Raw genomic sequence first — 23,157 nt, 5'->3', positions numbered from 1 at the left:
TATTATGCAAACTTAAAATTTCTATATGGATATATAACTATAAAACCTTAAAAAAAAACTAGCAAAAATTGTATATGCTTACCATTTATTTGAGGGATTATTTCAAATTAAGACCATTTAGAAAGTTTTTTTTTACCAAAATCTAATAAATATTTTTTTATTTCAAAATTATGACTAAGTTTTTTCAATAAACACCGATTTATTGTTAATAAACACAGTCATTTATTGACATTATTGTCAATAAGTGATCATACTTTTGGAATAAAAAATATTAATTGAATTTTGATCAAAAACTTTTTAAGTAGTCGTAATTTTGAAATAATCTCTTTATTTGATTTCATATTTACGCATTTTGTCCTTATGAAACTACCATTTTTTGGTTTCATAATAGTATCATCCTTCTTAGACTCAAATAGGCGATTGTGATGGCATTTTAAAAAATCAATCGCTTTAGCTCCACAAATGCAATGGGCTTTTCAATTTCACATGGGCCAAAACTTTTCAAATTTGAAACTCTTGGATTGTGGCTTAACCTTGGACCAAAGACCAATCAAAAGACCTTTTTTGGAGCCATGTCCAAGTTCATTCGGATTTTTTGGGAATCATTACTGAAATCAAAGGTGGCAACACAAACCACTAGGACATGGACATCGGAATCATCCTCGCGAAATATTCTATTCGTTGTTCGTTGATGTTCTTTTTGAAGATGTAGATTGTTGTTTTATTCCTCGAACTTGTAATTATGTAGTACATAGACTTGCGAAGTATGTCGTTAAGCTTGGACGGGTTAGGTGTGGAAGGGGCTTTCAATTTGGACGGTACTAGTTTGATTGGTTAATGAAAATGCTGCTACTACTACTTCCCAAAATAATTGGGTTAGTAACACTGGTTATCTAGTGATAATATTAACGATAATCATCAACGCGATGATGCAATCACAAAAGGTGAACCCCCTAACGATAATATTAACAGTTCTCTTATTGGTAAACATTATCTTTTCATGAGATGAAACAAAAGTAAGAATGAAATGACACATATAGGATTAAAAACATTTAGTCATTGTTTTAGTTAGTTATTTGGCTTATAAAATATGAAAAATTATACATATTTTAAAATTTCAACTCTTACACAATAACTTATTTTTAATTTTCATACTATCTTGACTTTATTGAAAATAAAACCGTAAACGATATAAAAATGTTAAATGAAACAATAAACAATCAAATAAAATAAAACTATGAACAAGAAAATTTTTGTAAATAAAAAATATTTATGTAATAATTAAAAATAGTTAGATATTTGAAAGTTTTAGTTTAAAAAGAGGGTACCAACAGTTATTCCACAATATAGAAATATGACCCAATATTTTATGGGCTGAGTAACAAATGAAAAAAATGGGCTAAAAGATGCCTCTATTATCGTCTTCAAAAATTTAATCCCTCGACTATCATGTTTATTTTAAAATCATAAATATATGTTTTCTCCCGATATTTTTTCTTTTCATATTTTTTTTATCTGAGTTGTTCCGTTATATATTTATTTTAATGATTACGATTTCAAATGTGATCCTATAAAAAACGATTAAAATATGATATTTGTGAAAGAGATTATTCGCATTCTATTCGATGACTTTCGAAATTTTTATCTTTCAATGTCATAATCATAAAGGGGGAGGCTCGGCTACCTTCACACTAATTATGGACCAAAATCAAATAAGTCCAAAATAATCCGAATCTATGACCATCTAGTATTTTTACGTACAAAAATATTCTTAACCCAAACTCCTTTTATTTTCTTTCTATTTATTTTATTAATTTTGTATTTACTTTTTATTGACTTTATTTTTTTATCATCTCTCTCTCACTATCTTGTTCTTATCGTGGTTTTTATTCTCTTCCCTCTCTCTTTCCCTCGTCCGTATTTGAACAAGATTTTATGTTTTCCAGTGGTTGAAATCTCACAGAGCAAGGTTTGTTCTCATTTTCATGCATTTTTGTTCACTTTTTTTCACTTTAGGGTTTAGAGGTTTTCATGAAAAAGTTTTTCGTTCTATTAGCGTTTTTTTCGTTGAATTTAGAAGTTAAAAAACAATGAAATAATGATTCTAAGAATTCTGGAAATTTTTAACAAATTTTTGAAAATTCTGAAAAATCGTCGAAGATTTATTGACATTGTTGCATGTTTATTGATATCAATATCAATAGATCTTCAACGATTCTGGGAAAATCATTTGAAGATTTATTGACATCGATGTCAATAAATCTGGAATGATGTCAATAAATAGACATTTAAAAAAAAAAATTGTAATCATTTTAAATCTTTATAAATGAATTTTAAATGTTTAAAACAGAAAACTAACATTTCGATTACACTCTTTTTATGTAGTAATGGGTGCATCGTTTATACAAGGATATTTAATTAATAAAAGAAAACAAAATATCAAATGATACAACTGTAACTGCTCAATTTATCAATTTATATAGTCATAATTTTGGATTAATTTGGATTTAATTGATTTTGGTTCAAAATTAGTGTAAACGCTAGGTATAGAATAGGAATAATCGAAATTTCCAAAAAGGTGTGGGCAGGAGAAGGAGAGAAAAAGAGAGCCATTTGAAGATTATTGGGTTATAAAAAAATTGGGCCCAATCATAGGAACCCCTTCTTGAAGAAGTATCGTTTCAGGACAGCTGTGACCAACTATTTGACCGACGTGGCCGGTAAGGTAAGTCGGTTAACCAAAGAATGCGTCGTTATCACATGTATTACGTCATTCCACTCTCCCACTGCCACGCGTCCTAGTCCCCACTATGTTTCATCTTTTATCTTTGAGAGCAGTTGTTCTTTTTGTGCTCTAAAAAATACCCCTCGTTTCTATCCTGAATTACAATTAAGGCAATCGAATATGGCAAGTCGTGTTTGGCTTTCGTTGAATACTTTTGAGTTTTGACCACTGCGTGTGCGTCTTTGAGATTGAATTCAATTTAGCATCTCTCAAGTCTCAACCATCAAACTTCAAACCGTGTTTGGTTTTTGCCTTCTTTTTCTTTTAATTTTTTTAAATATTATATTTATATTCAGACAGCTGTTTTTATACCATTCGTCTCTGACACGAAATAATAATCATATCGTTTATATGAAAAATAAATTTGATTGACATTAATAAACTGTGTAAAGAATCATTTTATTGTATATTCTTTAAAATAATTATTATATTATTAGCTTATAAAAGAGCTGATAAAACCGTCTCAATTAATAAAAAAAATAGGACGTGGTATGTGGGGGTTGTAATTAATCAAAGTGAAAGGTTTGAATCTAAAGTGTTGGATAACATCGCCACCGGTGGTTACGAGGAAACAGTCAGATAAGCTCAAACTTCTAATTTCACGCGTATCAAAGCAAGTGAAAAACACTCTCTTCACGAGTCTTGAACGTTCACCTTAAACTATATCCAACTCATAACATCAAAAAAATGCAACTGTCACGTCAAACAATATTTTTATCTCCGACTCACAACACCAAATACCATTTTTTTATATTTTTTTATATTACTTCATATCAATTGCAAATTAACCTATCTATTAATTTAATATGTCAATAATGCTTATTAAATAGTATATTATTTTTTTGTATTAACATATCAAATTAATTTACAATATTATTATGAATTATGTTAATACTTCAACAACATCCGAGCACCAAACTCTGATGAAATGCCGAACTATTAAATAATAGTTTTTTCATGTAATTTGTGATTTTTATTTGCTTGTGTATGCACTTGTATTTTTTTTTCCATTAAGTCGTGTGTGGCAAGTAAAATTATTATTGAGATTGTACTTTTATGATTTTTAGTATATTGGTGTTTATTTTATTTGATAGGTAATCGGTGTTTATTTTATTTGATAGGTAATTGGTGTTAAATTAATGTTATATATTTTCATAAATTATTTAAATAAGTTCAAAATTATAAATATATTTTTTTTGAGGATGAATTTGCAATTAATAATTTTATTGCACCAAAATGGTGATAATGAATAGTGTTGCGCCAAATATGGTGATAAACTATTCATTGCACCATTTTTTCGCATCATTTTGGTGCAAAATATGGTGTGGATTGGAGCAAAACCCGCACTAAATGTGTCACTTCCCACACAAAAATGGTGTGGGTTGGAGATGGTTTTATCACCGCCCTCTCCGATATGTCACAAACGTGCCATAAAATCATAAAGATCGAGTACTTTATTTAGAGGTAATTCTATTTTAATAAAATTCGTCCATAAATAAAAATTAGCTAATAATTAAGGTGTGAACTTTCTCTCATTCTCAAAATAACACAGCGGAAACCTTAAAAACGCTTTCAAATCAGCACTGCCTCCTGAGAGCCAGTCATTGCCGCTGGACTCTCCGAAAGCGCGATTCCGATCTGGGAGAGGGCGTGTAGCTGGATGTGGGCGTTCTCGCCGCTGATTCAATGATCGGGTGTGGTTGTGCTCGTCGCAAATCCAAACAAAAAACCCTTTCAATCTATTTATCATTTCATCTCTCTCTTATTTCCTCATTTCCTCTCTTATGTATGAACCTTGTCGTACACCATTGTAAATCATCGCACGTCATTGTAAATTTATATGATTTTCGTCGTATATCATCATAATTTTCTCTAAGTTCAAAATCCTAACTTTATCGAATTCGATCTAAATCATCTATAAGCAATGAAGCACGAAATAAACAACAATTTTAAGGGGATGAGCTCAAATCCACGCAATAGCGTCAAACTCGTCGGAACTCTTCAATAAATTGAGTGAGCAGTGAAGATGAGAGAAAAAAGAAGAAAAATAAATATATATTTGCTCTGAAGGATATTTTTGTCCATTTTTAAGATAAAAATCTATTTTTAGATATTTTAAAAATAAAAAAGTCTAGGGTAATTTCAGTTTTTTAGGCAAAGTAAAGAAATGTTAAGGCTAGACATCATAGTTTTAAAATATATAAAACTAGACTTTTGACAAAAAAAAAAAAAAAAAAAAAAAGAGCACAAAAATTCCATTCCAGCCATTTTTTTTTTTTCCTTTTTTTCACTCTCTCTCTTCTTCCCACTCAAAATGATTTTTTCTTTCTTTCAAATCAAGGATTTTGACACTCAAAAGATTGACAAAAAAAAAAGTAAGATTTTCTTATTATTTCGTATTTGAATTGTTGTAGGATGGTTTTAATAATGATTAGAGTGATGATTAAGTAATGGGAAAATATCAATAGTATCTATTGTGTTTAATCGAAATGCAATAGTTATCCATATTCGATTTTTAGAAATATCAGACATATCCATTCAGTTTAATATAAATGACATATATCTCCCCTAAAAAAATCTTATATTACAAATATCACCATTTTCGTTTATTTTTTACAAAAAAATAATTTGAACTTCTCAAAATACCCTTAATGAAATAATTTTTTTATTTTCTATTCTATATACAAAAAAATTAAATTAAAAAATTTCTTTACAAAAAGTTAAGTATTTTTTTATAAATAGAGATTTTTATTTTTTTAATAAAATAGTAAATAAATATTTATTTTATCGAGGGTATTTTGGAGAGTTCAAATTATTTTTTTTATAAAAAATAAAAGAAAATGTTGATATATGTAATATAATATTTTTTTTAAGTGAGGTATATGTCATTTATATTAAAGTGAAGAGATATGTCTGATATTTATAGAAATCGAATGGATAAATCTCGCATTTCGATTAAAAAAGAGGGATACTCTTGATATTTTCCCTTAAATAATTTGGACCGGGTTTGAAAAAGTTAGGATTTTGAATTTGAAATTTTTTTCGACGAAATCCATAGCTATTTATGATGAACTTTGAAGATTTAAAATGATTTTGAGTTTTTTTTTTCGATGAATTTGGATGAAACTCGAAGATTTAAGATGAATTCGGATGAATTATGATGAAATTCAAAGATTTAAGATGAATTCGGATGAATTTCGATGAAATTTAATAATTTAATAAAGGAAAATGTACTTAAAGGATATTTTTCGAATTTGGATCCAAAATCTAATTTTGGATATTTTTCAACTGATGGACTAGACTTGATATTTCTTTACTGTTGAAACCCAAAAAATGAAATTTCTCGTATTTAAAAGGGTCACTTTATAAAATTTCTAAAGCAAAAGTACAATAATATAAAAAATTCGAATTAGGTCTTGCTTTTGAAGGACAAAAGCTTATATTCTCTGGCTATAAATCCCTTCGACCTGTCTATAAAAAAAACTCAATTATATATCTCTTTCTCTCTCCTCTTCTCCCTTCTCTCTTCTCTCTTCTCTCTTCTTCCTCCGCTCTCATAGAGCCATTTCCCCCATCTCTCTCTCTCTCAACAAAACCCTCTTTCTGTGCGATGGGTGTTGCCGTGGCGGTTCTGAATCCACAGGATTGTCTAAAAAAGCCTTTTACTCCAAAACCCCTAATTTCTCCTCCTTCGCACGCGAAATCGTCTCGGGACGCGAATCGAGCGAACCGCTCTTCGCCGAACCGATCTCCCCCGAACCGGAAGTCTCGCCGGATCCATGCCGGTTCCGGATCTCCGCCTCCGGTTGTAGACAGATCGGTGAGTCCTCTCGTCAACGGAAGCGTCAAAATCCTCAGGCGCGGCGAGAAACTCCCGGATCTGGCTACTGCCTCGGCGTTGATCGATCCGCTACCGGCGGCGATTCCGACGATGTCGTTCCAGGCAGCCGGAGGATTTTACGCCGGCTCGTCGATGTGTATAGTCTCTCCTCCGCCGAGCTCTCTCCCTGTCCCGGCGTTCGCGAAGAAATTTGATTCGTCGACCTACAGCGAGGCAACGAGCACTTTGGTTAAGATGTTACGTATAGATGTGGTGTGAAAGGACTCAGATCTGGTCGTTTTAGCAACGAAGAGACGACCGATCTGAACCAATCCTCGGAAGGAGATTGGTTCCGATGCTGTAACTGTTCACTAGTGTATTGTAATCTAGCTTTTTGAGTTTTATGGTTGAAAGATGCTCCCTTATTTTTTCAAGGGGAAAATCTTCTGGTTGTGAACTCGATCAAGTAGGTTTCATGTTACGAGTTTTTTTTTTTTTAATAATAACTATTAGTCTGTAGTCTCTGTAAATTATAGGGTTCGCCTGATGTTGCCTCTTTAAATACAGTAGATTAGAGGTTAAGATAGTATCGAAGTTGTTTATGTGGTCTCTGTTTTATGTTTCGTTTATCTTTCTATTTCAGATCTTTCATCTAGTAAAGTGTGTTATATTTATTTATGATTTCCTGGTAATTGAACCTCTTTCTGTGTTTTATGAAGTAAATTGTAATTCCGTTGCTCTGATGTAAACCTTGGATTCGACCGAGTCCCTGTAATTACTGTTCTATATATTCACTTGAAAGTAGTGGTTCGTTACAAATCGAAATTGGTGTTGAGTTTCAAAGCGTTGCTTGTAAAATATTATAATTACCTTGTTCTTGTGTTATTTATTGTCGAAATCAACTTCAGATGAGCATTCATTTCACTTGGAAAATTTGGCATGTTAATATTCGAAGCATTAGCGAAGACGAAGATGAAGAGACGAGTCAAATTTTGAGGGAATAGGCCGATAATTAATAAAGTCGGTCCAATGAGATTATGACCAAAGTTAATAGTCCCAGAGATAAGAATTGCTGGTTTCATTGACTAACCAAGTGCGTTGAATTTTTAAAGCGAAGGCGTTGTTTCTTGGAAGGTGGTTGAATATATATTAATGGAACTTCACACGTCTCTGGAAGTCTTAACATGAACCATATGATCGTTTTTTGACTGATTGAATACAAGGTTGGTTTTTTTTTTTAACTCGTCCATATCGTTGTTCAACTCTTTTTCCATGTATTCAGTTTTAGCCTAAAGTCGTATGACATATAAAATTTAGGAAACAAGATTCATACCCGGAAAACCTTCCCCACGATGAATTGATTCGGTCTGGTTTATCTAAGGGCCACAATTTCATAACGTGCCATCACTATCGTCTAAGAATGTCACAAGGTCCGAGTGACTTGTGTGAAGACGCAATCAAAATATCTTTCCAACGACCATGTCATACTCGAAACTTGGGGAAAAATAATAATAAAGACGGGGAATAAATTATGCATAGTTGTATCTATACTTTTTCAGTGCGAAGGTTCTCAGAAGAAGAAGAAAAAAACCTGCACAGAATTTGGACCAGGCTTATAATTGGGCCTACTATTCAAACGGATGGGACTCTCAACAGCTTTAGACTTTAGTGGTGGGCTGTATCATTATCATTAGTGAAAATATTGGCAATGAACTTTTTAATTTTTATAAGTAACAATTTTCGATAATAGTTGATCAGATTTCAATAATAGTTAATCAAATTTCAATAACAATTAAACGGATTTCAATAGTTGTTGATCATATTTCAATAACTACTGACAAGATTTTAATAACAGTTAATCAAATTTCAATAAATGTTGATCATAAATTTTTTAATCATGAAAGTATTTTTGTTTGAAATTTTTTAAAAAAATGAGTGAAATATGAAAAGTAATGCATGTTTTTAAGTTAGTTATGAAATTTTCCGTTATTATTATTATGGATTCAAGCCAAAATAAAATATTTTATTATTATCATGATATTGGGGAGAAAGATTCAATTGAATGTTGTATTGAAGAGAGTGACTTTAGTTCAATATTTATTATCCGCTCAATTATTGTGGGAAAGTTAACATTTGCTCCAATATTTCAATGGGGTGTCACCTACTACGTTTTAATTCAATGAATTGTCTTCACCAACTTGAGTTATTTATGCTCTATTTTGCACTGAATTCTTGACACTATCAAGCCCAAACCCTTTTTCTGTCACCATGTTGTGGTAAAATCCTTTCCAAGTTTTTGCCACCCTCTTTGGTCGGTAAAAGTTAAACCTGTCACACTTTTGTGAAGGTGATTTTCTATTAGTTTTAAAAGCAACTAGTAGAGAGATATTTTTTAGCTGGCCATTTTATGTGTGAAATGTATATGGTTGTACTCGTTGTATTGATAGCATACATTTCTCTTATTTGGGCGTTTTGTTACACAGAATAGTTAGTCCATTGTTTGTTGGACCACCCTAAGAATCACTAAACCCTTGTCATTTTCTTTCTTTTCATTTTTTATTCATGTCTATGCTATATAAATTGTTAACGACGCAACTAAGCTTTGTATTTTTCTGAATCCTATAGTATATAGCATGAGTTACAAAAGAAACGCACGCTCACGTGGTTCAATCATCATAACTATATTTTTTATCCGCTCTCTATTAATGAAAGTAATCATATGCTCCTAATGTATATGTGGAGCCATTTTTATTAGTTTTTGCATTATGTGTTTTTAATGTGAGTTTGATTACTCAATCCTGCGCGTTCTTTGTAGGTTTATGATTTTGTTGAATGCTATAGGGGATTGGCTGTAATTGCAATTTGATCCTTACCTTGTGTCATAAAATGACTTTTAACAAAAAGATTAGAGTAAATTTTATATATGAAGTGAACACTCATCGGCATCAATACGTTTGATGTGTTGATGTCATAATTCATGTGGGCCTCACATGAATCTGAAAGTAATTTCAATTTGCCAGTTCTGGTTCACTTTGGCACTTTGGTTTTTACAAGCTATAGGCTCTTTTGCTCTAACTGTTGAGTTGCGTTGTGAAGTCTAATTTATCAGAAAAATTATAAAAAATTTACGCGATTACGTCGCATGCGAAAATTATAATATAAATGTATTTAGCCGATGATATTTTGAGAATTTTACACTTGTATAATGTCTTAATTTTTCTCTACTTATACTATGAGCATCGATGTTCTTCATAAAGCGAAAGAGAGATTTATAAACACAACTCCTATAGAGAAACTTGCACAATCTAGTCGATGAAATCCTAGATTTCTTCCAATGCAAGCAAAAACCAGGAAAGCAATAAACCAGCAAATCAAACGCGGAAAATAACACGACACAAGTTTTACCCTGGTTCGGCAATGTGCCTACATCCAGCAACGAAAATCACGATCACTATCAAGAAGTCTCTGTTGTGATGATCCAACGGTCTGTCTGCCAAGCTCGAGTACAAACTGATCCTTTGATGTAGTTCCATGACTGATTTCCAACAATTCTCCACCTCAGTCTTGAACTCACATGTAGCAATCGTGATCTTCATGTCACTGATCCCTAAGGACCAGCCTTTTCCATCTTATTTCTCACATTTATCAGTTCTAGACAATGTGTGAACTTATGTCCATAAACTGACTTTGTAAGCATGTCTGATGGATTGTCTTCAGTGCCAATCTTCTCTATCTTCACTTCTCCTGAGCTGACAATGTCTCTCACAAAATGCATCTTGATGTCAATGTGCTTTGACCTTTCGTGAAAAACCAGATGCTTAGACAGGTGAATAGCAGACTGATTGTCACAGTGCACTGCAACTTGTCTATGAGTGAAACCAAGTTCAATCACTAGACCCTTCAGCCAAATGGCCTCTTTCACATCTTCGGTAACAGCCATATACTCGGCTTCAGTTGTTGATAGAGCCACCACTGACTGTAGGTTGCTTTTCCAGCTAACAACTCCACCACCAATAGTGAAAAGATAACCGGTGAGAGATTTCCTGGTATCTATGCTCCCAGCATAATCAGAGTCCACATAACCTTCAACCTGGAAGTCTGTAGATCTTTTGCAACCATAGATGATACCAGTATTAACTGTACCCTTAATGTATCTGAGGATCCATTTAACAGCTTGCCAATGTGCTTTTCCAGGGTCACTTATGAATCTGCTTACTAGACTTATAACATAAGCTATGTCTGGTCTAGAGCAAATCATAGAGTACATAAGGCTCCCCACTGCACTGGCATAGGGTACATTGTTATGTGCACCCTTTCTTCTTCTGATTCAGGTCTTTGACTTGCAGAGAGTTTGAAATGTTGAGCTATAGGGGTGAAAACTGGCTTTGACTCCAACATATCAAATCTCTCCAAGACCTTGGTCAGGTACTTCTTCTGGATAAAACCAAGCTTCTTGAGTTTCCTGTTTCTCTGAATCTCCATGCCTAGAATGACCTTAGCTGGTCCTAGGTCTTTCATCTGAAACCTTTTGCTGAGAAGACTCTTCAACCTGTTTATCTCTAACATTTCCTTGCTTACAATAAGCATGTCATCAACATAAAGAAGTAGGTAAACATATCCTGCATTCTTTACATCCTTGAAGTACACACACCAGTCATATTGACTTCTCACAAAACCAATCTCCACCATGAACAAGTCAAACTTCAAATACCACTGCCTAGGTGATTGTTTTAGACCATACAAGGATTTATGGAGCAAACACACTTTTTCAGCTTTATTTCCTATCTCATATCCCTCAGGTTGTTGCATATAGATGACTTCATCTAAATCTCCATATAAGAAAGCTGTTTTAACATCCATCTGTTCTAGTTCCCAGTCAAAAATAGCAACCATAGATATAATGATACGAATTGACCTGTGTTTGACTACTGGTGAGTAGATCTCATTGTAGTCGACTCCTTCTTGCTGTGAGAACCCCTTTGCAACAAGCCTTGCCTTGAATCTTGGCTTTTCAACTCCTGGGATTCCCTCCTTGAGCTTGAAGATCCATATAGAGCCAACAATCTTCTTGTGATGTGGTTTGTCAACCACTGTCCAGGTTTGGTTTTCCTTAAGTTATTTTAGCTCATCTTCCATAGCTAGGCTCCACTGCTCTCTATTCTTGCTGAGACAAGCCTGCCTGTAGGTCCTTGGCTCATCTTCAAGGATATCTGAACCTATCATGAGGGCATAAGCTGTGAGATCATGACTAAATCTTTGTGTGGGCTTGTGTACTCTTTTAGCCCTGTCTTTGACAAGATTGTAGTTGGTGTGATCTTCTTCTTCATTTAGATGTTCTTAATTTCTAGCTTCATCATCCTCATGATCCTCAAGCTGTTGTGGTTGATGCTGAGCTGCTATCTCTTGTTGATTGTGATGGTCTTCAGTTTCTTCATATACAACAGGTGATCTGTTATCTTGAAGCTCCACCTCAACTGATGGTTGTGGTTGATCATCTTCCTCAGATAGGATGTCCAAATCTTCATCAGCTTTTCTTTCTCCATAGTCTTCTTTTCTGAAAGTTACATCCCTGCTGATTATGAACTTCTTGTGACCATCTTCAATACACCAGAGCTTGTACCCCTTCACACCATCTGGATAGCCTATGAACACACATTTGAGAGCCCTTGGCTCTAGCTTTCCCTATTTGATGTGAGCATATGCTGTGCATCCAAAAACCTTTAGTTTATGATAATCAGTGTCATGACTTGACCACATCTGCATAGGAGTCTTCAGATTGACTGATGTGGAGGGACATCTGTTGATGAGATAGGCTGCAGTTTTCACAACTTCAGCCCAGAACTTCTTTGGTAGTTTGGCATGTATCTAGAGACACCTCACTCTCTCCATGATTGTCCTGTTAAACCTCTCAGCTAGCCCATTTTGTTGTGGGATGTGGGCCACAGAATGATGCCTTTGAATGCCATTCTCTCTGTAGAAACTGTCAAAAGCCTCAGAGCAATATTCCAGACCATTGTCTGATCTGAGCTTCTTCACCCTCTTGCCAGTTTGTGTTTCAACCATAGCTTTCCAGGTCTTGAAAGAACTCAGGGCTTCATTCTTGTGTTTGAGAAGATAAACCCACAACCTTCTTGAATAATCATCAACAATACTCATATAGTACCTACTGCCACCAAGAGATGCCACTTTTGCTGGACCCCATAGGTCTGTATGGATATAGTCTAGAATTCCCTCAGACCTGTGAACACCCTTGCCAAATTTTGTTTTGCAAGCTTTCCCATACACACATTCTTCATAGAAATCTGTAGTGTTAAGGTTAGTTGTACCAAGAAGACCTTGTTTGGACAATTCAGACATCCCCTTTCCACTGACATGTCCTAATCTCAAGTGCCACAGTCTAGACAGGTTTTCCTTTGACACAGTAGCAACCAAACCAGTAGTTGCTTCACCAGACAGAAAATAAAGACCATTTCTTCTAACACCTTGAAGTACATCTAACCCTTTCTTAGATACAGTCAAGATTCCATTTTCAGAGGTGAACTTGAAACCAGCCTGATCTAAGACACCAAGAGAGATAAGATTTCTCTTCAATTCAGGAATGTACCTTACTTTCTTGAGGATCTTTGTTTGTCCTTGGTGATTTTTGAGTCTGATGGATCCTATGCCAAAGACATCACATTGCTTGTCGTTTCCCAGGAGCACAATGCCATCCTCAGGTTAGTAGTCTTCAAGCCATTCCCTTTGAGGAGTCATGTGGAAGGAACACCCATTGTCTAGCATCCATTCAGTGCTTGATCGATCACAGGTCACCATAACAGCTCCAACACTGTCATAGCCTTCATTTTCTGCCAATGAGGCTTTTCCAGATTTTGAAGTAGAGGCTCCTTGATCCTTCTTCAGTTCAGGGCAGTCTTTCTTCATATGGCCCTCCTTATGACAGTTGTAACATTTGTGTGCGAAAGGCTTCTCTTGATCCTCAGCCTTTTGTTTCCCTTTCTTGGAATTCTTGGAGGGTTTCTTGTCTTGTTTGCCTTTGGCGAATAGCCTTCAGATGTTCCTTTCTTCTCTCCCTTAGATTGCAATGCCTTTGCCTGTAAAGCCAGTTGGACTTCCTCGGAGGTGATAGAGGATCGACTATACTTCATTGCATCTACAAAGTTTGCAAAAGAGGGAGGTAAAGCATTCAAGATCAGAATTGTTTGATCTTCATCAGGGGTTTCCACTTCAATGTTGGCAAGATCAATCACGATTCGATTGAATTCATCTAGATAGTCTTCAATTGGCTTGTCTTCATGGATCTTGAACCCAAACAGCATCCATTTGAGATAAATTCGCCTCGACAGTGATTTCTTCATGTAGAAACTCTGAAGCTTTTTCCACACGCCAATGGCGGTTTTCTCCTTAGCCACTTCTCGCAAGACCTTGTCTCCAAGATACAGAATGATCGTGATGTATGCGAGCTCGTTCATCTCTGCCTTTTCTTCATCCGTGACCGATTCAGCGTGTTTGGCTTCAGAATCGATCGCCTTGGAGATTTTCATCTGTACGAGAATCACCTTCATTCTCTGTCGCCACAATGCGAAATCGCCTTTGCCATTGAATCGTTCGATCTCCATCTTCGTGATCCCCATAGTGTCGCAAAAGATTTGGTGGTAATGGCTCTGATACCAATTGTAGAGAAACTTGCACAATCTAGTCGATGAAACCCTAGATTTCTTCCAATGCAAGCAAAAACCAGGAAAGCAATAAACCAGCTAATCAAACGCGGAAAATAACACGACACAAGTTTTACCCTGGTTCGACAATGTGCCTACATCCAGCAACGAAAATCACGATCACTATCAAGAAGTCTTTACACACTCGTCCTCACTTTTGCCCCAAATTGTGTTTCCCGTACAATAAGTCTCTCAAAAGTGTTTCCCCAAGTGTTTACAACAACTAATTGAAAAATGAAGTTACTAACAGCCTCACTACAACTCTCTCTATTTATACACAACATATAACTCACTAAAACCACCCGATCAATCTCAACCGTCGATGCCTTGCGCAGGAAGCAATCTCTGCTATGATGATCCAACAGTCTGTCTGCCAAGCTCGAGTACAAACTGATCATTTGATGTAGTTCCATGACTGATTTCCAACAACTCCCGATTTAGGTTATCCATTATAGTGAATCTACAGTGGTATACGTCTCGCATTAAGATTCAAATCGGACCATTAACCTCATACATCAATGCGTCGATAAAATATATTTTTGAAAAAAATAAGAATGATCTTAACCAAGTTACTAGAGGATCGACCGTGATTTTTGGCTATATTAGAATTTGTAGACCTAGAAGTCTTGTTTTTGTTTTTTTAATAAGAAACAATCGATATTTCTTTGTGGCTTTTGTTGTTTTGTCAGCTTGGTAATAAAAGAATTATTGGTTAATTATGGATAATTTTTTTTTTTTTGATGATTTTTCTCTCTAATATTTTGATTAGCCTCTCCGCCTTGCCGCCATGGCGTGTCTGTTTTTTTTATTTATTTATTTTTTTATTTTTTTTTATTGTTGCGAGACACTTGCTTTATAATATTTCCATTGATTATTGATGTGTAGATCATAATATCTTGCTACTTGGTTATTTCATTTGTTTTTTGAGTTCCATGTTTTGTTGTGCAAGGCGAAAAAACACTTTATGTGGTGAGAGAAATATAATTGTCCTTGGTGGTTATGATTTTCTCATGCTCATTAATTGGTGTTAATAGGGTCTGAGCAGTAGTATATTAGAATTATTTTGAAGACATTATCATTTTTGTAAGACAAAAACTCTTATCTTATTTTTGTTGATTTTTAAACGGCTCATTAACGAGAGGCCAGAAGGGAAAGAAAAATGGAATCTTAGTATTTGTATCCTCTCGTTTCCGTTCAATTCTTGTAAATGTTAAGCCCAATTCTATAACATATATAAATATTAGGTAAAATACAAAATATGAGTAGCTTTGTAGAGAAAACCGTCATTTATTGACAATTATGTCAACAAATCATATCGATTGTTGACATATATGTCAACAAATTGTGTCGATTGTTGACATATAATTTCAACATATTGTGTCACTTGTTGACATTTATGTCCACAAAACAAATTATGTCATTTGTTGACATATCAACCAATTTTCCAATGTTGTCATTTGTTAATATCTATGTTAACAAATTAACAAATTTTTCAGTGTTGTCATTTGCATGTCAACAAATTGTATCATTTGTTTACATCTATATGTCAACAAATCGTTAAACAAATCCAGATTAAAAAAAAAAAAATTTCTTGACATATGCGGGGCTCAAAGAAAAAAATTAGGAGAAAAAGAAGATGGTAAAAATAGATAAAAAAAAATATTCTCTCTCTAATATTTATTAGTAGAATCATCCAAATTATGGTTTTTGCGGAAAATGAAAAATGAGTTATCAAACGGTAATAGTTGATCAATTTTTTATGGTGCTTTTAGCTTTTTTTTTTTTATAATCTCAATTGGTTTTTAGGCGTTTGGTAATATAGTTATTATTTTTAAGTGGATAAGTGCTTTTGATAGATATAGAAGAGAATCATTTTCGTAGCTTTTGAAAATTGGTTTTCTTTTTATTTTGTTCAATTACTATTATAATTTTATTAGTTATTTTGTTCCTCGCACAATATTACCCTCACCACTATTGTGGTTCTCAAGACTATGTGGTCAGTACTATACTAGCCTTTATTATATATTATTATCATAATTAAAAATAATTTTTTTAATGGTTATTAGAATTACCACATTTAACGAGTTATGCACGGCAGTTAACATAACAAACAAATCTATAGTCTATACCTATCTATATATATTTTTATAAAGCTTAAATAAAGGAGATATATTGAGAGAGAATGCAAGGAAACAAAACAACTATTTATATTTTATGGGTCGCGTATATTATATATACATAATACACATATATATGTACAGTATAAATTCTTAAAAATAAAAATTATTTATATCTTTTAACTATGAATTATGATTTATTTTATTTATTAAATATATATAATTTTACTACGAATCACTATATATATAATTATTATTGCTTCAAGTTTAGTAGGAACGATAAATCCGTAGTTCAAATGTTTGTCAATAATCTAAAAACGTTATATTAAAAATAAAATAAATTTTAGGCTGTCCACTTTTGTTTAAACTATAAATTACAAAATATCAGTATATAAATATATATATATATATATATATATATATATATATATATATATATATATACATAAGAATCACTACATTAATAATTACTATTTTTAATATTTAAAGATGTCTATTTTGATCTTTTTCTATAATCATGTTTATTTTACCTAATAACTATCTACCTTTAAAAACAACTTTTTTTCTACAACATAATTTAAAAGCAGTTTTTTTTTAAAGAACATCAATGTCAAACGGAGCCATTATATTCGCTGAAATGCGTCTGATTTCAGCGTTTTTTTTAACTCTTTTTAGTTATCACCAATTTAATTTTCTCTCTCCATTTCTCTTAATTAGGATCTGTCTATCTTACAACTAACTAGTTTATTTTGTTGGAAATTAATTTTTTATACTAAAATTAAATATAGAATCACGAAATGATATGCATAACACATATACACACAATGCTTGGTTTCATTTTCTCAATGATTGGCTATTTTACTAGTTAATAGTTTCAAATGACTATTCGGCAAATATATATATATATATATATATATATATATATATATATATGGAGGATCCCATGGTTAAAACATAATTGTCTATTAATTATGATTTTTATTTATTAACTACACTAAAATCAATATATTATGAATATAGCATTGTTCAAATATAATCCCTAACATATATAGAATATACAATTACAATATGTTGACCTTTTACATGTACATTATACATATAAAATTTATTGATTACTAAATTTAGTTGTGATTCGCATTTATCCGTAATTAGACCAATTAATTATTTCTTTAACGTAATATTTATTTAAAGAAAAATATACAAAATACTAAATTAAATTTATTGATTAATAAATTAGTCAAATGTGTAAGTTTCTAGAAAAATAAAATTACGATGTCAAATCATTTTTTATAAAATCATTAAAAAAATTTGAAGTTGTAACTCATTAAAACCTAATAATTGTGTATTTTTTTTGTTGTTGTAAATTTTAACTATTATATACATCCAATAATCTAGTTTGGATGATACTACATCAAACTCTTATGTGAGAACATGGGTTAAGTCCTCCGAAGTCGACTATAGGTGTCTCCGAAGATCCGCACCTCATCTGACTATAAATATTTTCGATCCAAGAAGATTTGGGCACTTTTTTCCCCTGTAATTGAATATAGCATTTGTTTCGTGAGTTCGCTGATTGACTTCGGTGACCAATCTAGCTCATTTCATTGAATTCAAATTCGAACAATAAATAAACAACATACTTTCTTTATTCCCGAGTATATTTAATTGTTTTCTTGTTTCTTGTACGACATTTTTATGAGATCCACAATAATAAATCGAAACAAACACCTATAATTTTATATTTTGTTTTCTTCGTAATTGTCGAGGCTCGAAAACGACATCAACATTATATACGATGCCATCAAAATGTGATGTTTATGTAAATTTGAAAAATGAAGTTGTAGATAGAGGATATCTATGATATAAATGTAGTGTAGAAAAATAAAGAGAATTGTTATGCAATGAAGTAAGCCACTTGAAACATATGGATTTTATTTTAACCAACGTTTTTTTTAAATAGCCATCAGACTGAAGTGACAAGTTTTTTATATCCGTATTACTTTTATTAATAGTTTTAAGGTTGTGAGATGTCACCGTCAACATAAGACATTATTATTCTCATTAGTGGGTTTCGGCGTGAGTAACAGTCACATATAGTGCAACATGGGTTATCTTGTGTGAGCAACATAGTGATTTGGATTGGATTGAAGATAGATTAGCCTCTCTAAACTATCTAGCCATAGTCACAAGAGTACTCTCTAAGATTTATGTAAGTTAAAATATTTCTACGTCATGATCTACAAGTTAGTGTTAAAATTTTGGCGTGCAAATGTTTTTTATATTCTAGAAGTAGGCACCCAATGAACGAACAATTGTATTAGTATTAGATTTAATCCAACTAAGTTCATCTTGTTATTGTTTCAAGATGTTTTTCATTAATTTTTTTTAAATATTTTAACCGCACTATAATATTAAAATGATCCGTACAATTTTCAAATTTATTTTAAAAAGGTAAATTAATCCCATTTTTCAAAGTATACAACTCAATCCAAACGACACGTCGTAAAAAAGAAATAGAGTTCAAAGCGGAAAAACAAAAGAGAGAGAAAAAAGAGGGATCTAGGATTTTTAAGACCCGTATATAGATGGATTTATCATTTATACCTCCATCTATATTACCGTATATAAAATATGGATACATGTATATCTTTGAATTGTTTCAGTGCCACGTCGGACGGTGGGACCCAGGATTCACCCCCCGAAACAAGAAAAGAGAATTGAACGAAAGCAAATACAGAAACAGAGTCAGAGGCGAGGATGGCCCGCAACCAACTTCAACAACAGCGATGACAAAACCTATTTATTTATTTAAAAATAAAAATAAAAACTGGAATCTACTTCAACTTTACCACCACACCACCATATATATATAATATTACACACACACACACACACACACACACAAATTACCAAACGAAATTATATCTTTTCTTTTTTCAGAAAAAGGAATTTAAATAAACAAATAAATAAATAAATAAATAATAGTCTTTGTGACATTTATAAGACCGATTTTGTGTGTCCATTTCCATTTTTCAACTTCTCTTCTCTCATTCATCATCCGCCACCATCTCTCTCTCTCTAAAACCCAACCCTTCCTTCTCTCTCTAGAATATCATCGATTCGGTCTCAGATGGCGAAGGACGAGTGGATGCGAGCGGCGATGTCCGACGACACGCTGGTGGTGGAGCTTCTCGTCCGCCTGAAACGCTCACAGTCCACGGCGGCGTCGCCGCTCAAATCTCTCTCCCCTCCGCTGACGTGGACGGTCAGGATGCCGAGGTCCAGGGCTCTCCGATGCGACCCCTCCCATCGGAACAGACGCAACGGCTGTTCCGGCGCCGGAGACTCTTCAACCAGGTGCTCTCCGACCACGCCTCTCTCGTGGAGCGCAGGCGCCGCCTCTCCCTCCGCTACCGCCACCGTCGACGGCGGATTCGAAGAAGATTCTGGAATCTCTCCCGCTCTCCCCAGATCCAAGGTCACAACACGAATCTCTCTCTCTCTCTCTCCATATGTAATACTTTCAGATTTACACGGTTAAACTCTCACAAGGTCGAAGCAGAGACCTGAGAGATTTGTACTTGTTGACCTACCTTTACTCGCTAACGATTTTTTTATTTTTTTTATTTTATTCCTTCTCATAGCTTCTTGTCACCGACGATGAGACATTTTTTTTTTCGTTCCTCCTTTTTTTCGTTCTTATTCACGTCTCGTCTTCTCTGACGATTTTGCCCATACTCGGTTCGGTTAATTACCACCTCATCACTCAGCGTCTCTGTTTGTTTTGTTTTGTATTTTTATTTTTTTTATCTTTCGAGAAAGAGAAATCCGTGTTTTTCTTCTTCTGTTTACCAGATCAGGTATCGTACTCGGTACTTTCACACCTGGATGAGACGTGACAAGGACAAATCTGTCATTTCGCGTCAAGCCTCTTAGATTTCCGGTCAGTGAGCTGACGTCACGGCGTCGCTGTGGATCAAATGACGAAAACACCCTCGCCGCGTGCATCGCGATTTTCGTTTCACGTGATGATGTCAGCAGATTGCCAGCCCCCTCTTCACGTTTACTTCTCGCCCCTTTTCCCGTTCGCTTGTCACTTCCCTCTCTCTGCCTTACTATGTGACTTTACCAAAACGCCCTTTTCATTCCCCTTCAAACCGTCAAAAACTTCCCAATTCTTCACTCTTCAGATTTATCTTCGTTCCCTCAGGGGTGTTTCCGTAAAAAATATTGTGTGGGACCTCTCCGGAAAAGTCGGGTGGGTCCCGATCAACGATGGCTCTTTCCTTATCTTTTTATTTTTCTATTTTTTTTACTCCCAATTTTTGACGATTGGTCAATATTTTTTTTTTTTTTTTTTTTCCTGAGTGTATGTCTATACTCTAGAATATGGTGGTGGTTTTTGGCGTTTGTCGTTGTTTCGTTGAGTTAAAGAGATGTTGCTTCCTTTATGGGGCTATTCGGCCATTGAATTCTCGTTGCGCGAGGGAATAATTCTCTGCGCTCGGATGTATCAGAGATTTGATGCGCTCCGTCTTTTTTTACTTCTTTTTCCTTTAAGTAGGTCCTTCTTTTGTCCATTTTCACACGATCTACAGTAGTATCTGAGTCGTGTTCAAAGTCAAATCTGGACCGTAGGATTAGGAGATTGGTTGATCCGGTGGTGTAGGGTTTGGTAGGCGTTACGACGGTCATGATTAGTTCTCTCTCTCTCTTTAATTTTAAACATGAGACTGTGAGAGAGCATATATTTAATTGCCGTGTTTCATTTTGTGTTTTGTTGTTGATGAGAAAAAAGGGCTTTTTATTGCGCGTTTCTGCTTGTGACTTGTGTGTGGTAGATTCCACGAGTTGTCAGCAAGCAAACGCAATTAATATTGTATTTAATATTGATAACCCATATTATATGTATATATATTGTATATATTATCTTATATATGAAAATTGAAGGGCATGTGGGTGTGTCACGTGAACCGATGGGATTTCAAACCAAAGAGAGCCAAAGCCAAAGCATATTTCTAAATTTCTTCGATCTTCTTTCTTCTCCTTCTCCTTCTTTGCTGTAATATTATTTTTTACTTTTAAATTTAATCAAAACTTTTTTGCGTTTGGGCATGTGTTGCCACGTGGATGGATGACATAAGCAATGGATCAAAACTTGTTCCTCTTGGTATTAGGAATGTTTTGGTCCACAGTGTGTGTGAGATAAGAGAAGAGAGTATTTCGAAATTTATTAGATTGGTGTCTGTGAGTGAGTGTGACGCACGCCACAAGTATGTACATTTTTGTCATTCGGTTTTTATTTTATTATTATTATTTTCGATTTTTTTGACTTGAGAATTGAGATTGGTTTTTATAACTCCAAAGTTGTCATTTTCTCGTTCCCTTCTCCTCTTTTAATGTGTGACGATAACGACATTGAATGTCTGAGTCTATCAAGATGCGATGGCCTGTAACGATGTGCCACGTTTGTTAAACCCAGAATAGATTCTGAGCTTTCTCTCTCTTTTTTTTTTGGGTCGCACGTGTGTAATCGGACAGTTAGATTTGGTAATCAGGTTGTTGATTTCTAATTAACGCAATTTATTTGGTTAAAACTGTTTTCAGGGGGGTATTGCTACAAATCATGAAATAGCCAGCACAACAACAACAAGCAAGAGATCTAGAAAAAAGAAGGTAAAAAAATAAATAATCATAACTGTTGTTTTGGATTGTCGATTTCGGTTTGTATTTGTAACTGTTGCCATTGTTCAGACATTTTCCGAGCTAAAGGAAGAGGAAAGTTTGCTTCTCAAGGAAAAGGTGCAATTGAAAAAGGTAATCATCTCTCTCTCTCTCTCTCTCTCTCGAATTATTTTTCTGGCTCTTTTTACTGATTTAGAGACTGTGTGCTGGCCAGGAATTGACAAAGCTAAGATCAACTTTCAAAGAACAAAGAACCGAAAACGAGAGCTTGAAGAGGATGAAGGTGAGTTCATTTATTGTCATCTCATAGAAAGCTGTTTCTGATGCCCATTTTAGGCCTCAGAGGATTGACACTCTATGCTTTGCAGGTTGAGTTGGGTTTTCATTCTACAGAGCAAAAGGCTTGTGCCTTTGATAGTCCCGTTTCTACACCGCCTGAGAAATCAGAACAGAAGTCTAGTGAAAAAGTTGGGTTCTTCTTGTTACCCGACTTAAACTCGCTCCCGTGCGACGAGGACGATTATTGCCCGTCCACAAGCTGATAACAGATTATTCTAAAAAGCCACGTTGATTTCCGGTCTCGGTAGAAAAGTCGACTTTTCTTAATCGACGTCGCAGAGACAGGAATATAGAGTTGTGTTGGGAAGAGAAGAGAGAAATGGGAACCATGTATTAAAAAAAATATCATTTATCAGTTTTTAGGGGGGTACAGAGTAGTTATGAATTTATTCCTAACAAACTAGTAATGTAAAATTTTGCCAAGTTACAGGTTCGTACTGTCTCTGAACTTTGCATGTCTATTAATTTTTTCATTTTTTTTCCCCTTCCATTGGGTTTATTTAAAGACCACAAGAACTAATTGTATCATTCTTTTGTAGCTACTTAGCTCCATATAGCTTCTGTTAAAGGAAGTTTCTTCATATTTAGATGTTTCTCCAACTACAAATTGTTCGTGTGGGAAAAAAACAAGTTCATGTATATGCAAAAAATCACAGTGAAATCAGCAAATTGATATCCAGGCAGATTCAACTCGAT

General features: G+C 34.1%; 2 protein-coding genes across 2 annotated transcripts; both read left to right on the top strand.

The window, feature by feature from the left end:
* The first annotated feature begins 6,279 nt into the window (after positions 1-6,279).
* LOC149391633 (uncharacterized) lies at positions 6,280-7,283 on the top strand. The gene has a single exon (XM_089620700.1). It carries the CDS (start codon positions 6,396-6,398, stop codon positions 6,882-6,884), a length of 489 nt encoding a protein of 162 aa, XP_089476826.1. The 5' UTR covers positions 6,280-6,395; the 3' UTR covers positions 6,885-7,283.
* A 12,059-nt stretch (positions 7,284-19,342) lies between these two features.
* Positions 19,343-23,048, top strand: LOC149391632 (uncharacterized). Its single transcript, XM_089620746.1, has 5 exons — positions 19,343-19,915; positions 22,045-22,113; positions 22,192-22,254; positions 22,337-22,405; positions 22,491-23,048. Exons 1-5 carry the CDS (start codon positions 19,568-19,570, stop codon positions 22,662-22,664), a joined length of 723 nt encoding a protein of 240 aa, XP_089476872.1. The 5' UTR covers positions 19,343-19,567; the 3' UTR covers positions 22,665-23,048.
* Positions 23,049-23,157: the final 109 nt, after the last annotated feature.

This window comes from Urtica dioica, chromosome 7 (genome assembly GCF_054948205.1).
Source record: "Urtica dioica subsp. dioica isolate 48M chromosome 7, U.dioica_male_clone48M_v1_H2, whole genome shotgun sequence".
In the NCBI taxonomy this organism is placed as follows: domain Eukaryota; kingdom Viridiplantae; phylum Streptophyta; class Magnoliopsida; order Rosales; family Urticaceae; genus Urtica; species Urtica dioica.
Note: the sequence above shows the minus strand (reverse complement) of the source record. Positions and strands in the feature narration are given on the sequence as shown.

What these genes read in the sequence shown, in the direction of transcription:
- LOC149391633 (XM_089620700.1), top strand. Translation starts at nt 6,396, where the DNA reads ATGGGTGTTGCCGTGGCGGTTCTGAATCCACAGGATTGTCTAAAAAAG.
- LOC149391632 (XM_089620746.1), top strand. Translation starts at nt 19,568, where the DNA reads ATGGCGAAGGACGAGTGGATGCGAGCGGCGATGTCCGACGACACGCTG. An exon ending in AGAGATCTAGAAAAAAGAAG is followed by an intron (nt 22,114 to 22,191) that starts GTAAAAAAATAA and finishes GCCATTGTTCAG; the next exon opens with ACATTTTCCGAGCTAAAGGA. An exon ending in AAAAGGTGCAATTGAAAAAG is followed by an intron (nt 22,255 to 22,336) that starts GTAATCATCTCT and finishes TGTGCTGGCCAG; the next exon opens with GAATTGACAAAGCTAAGATC.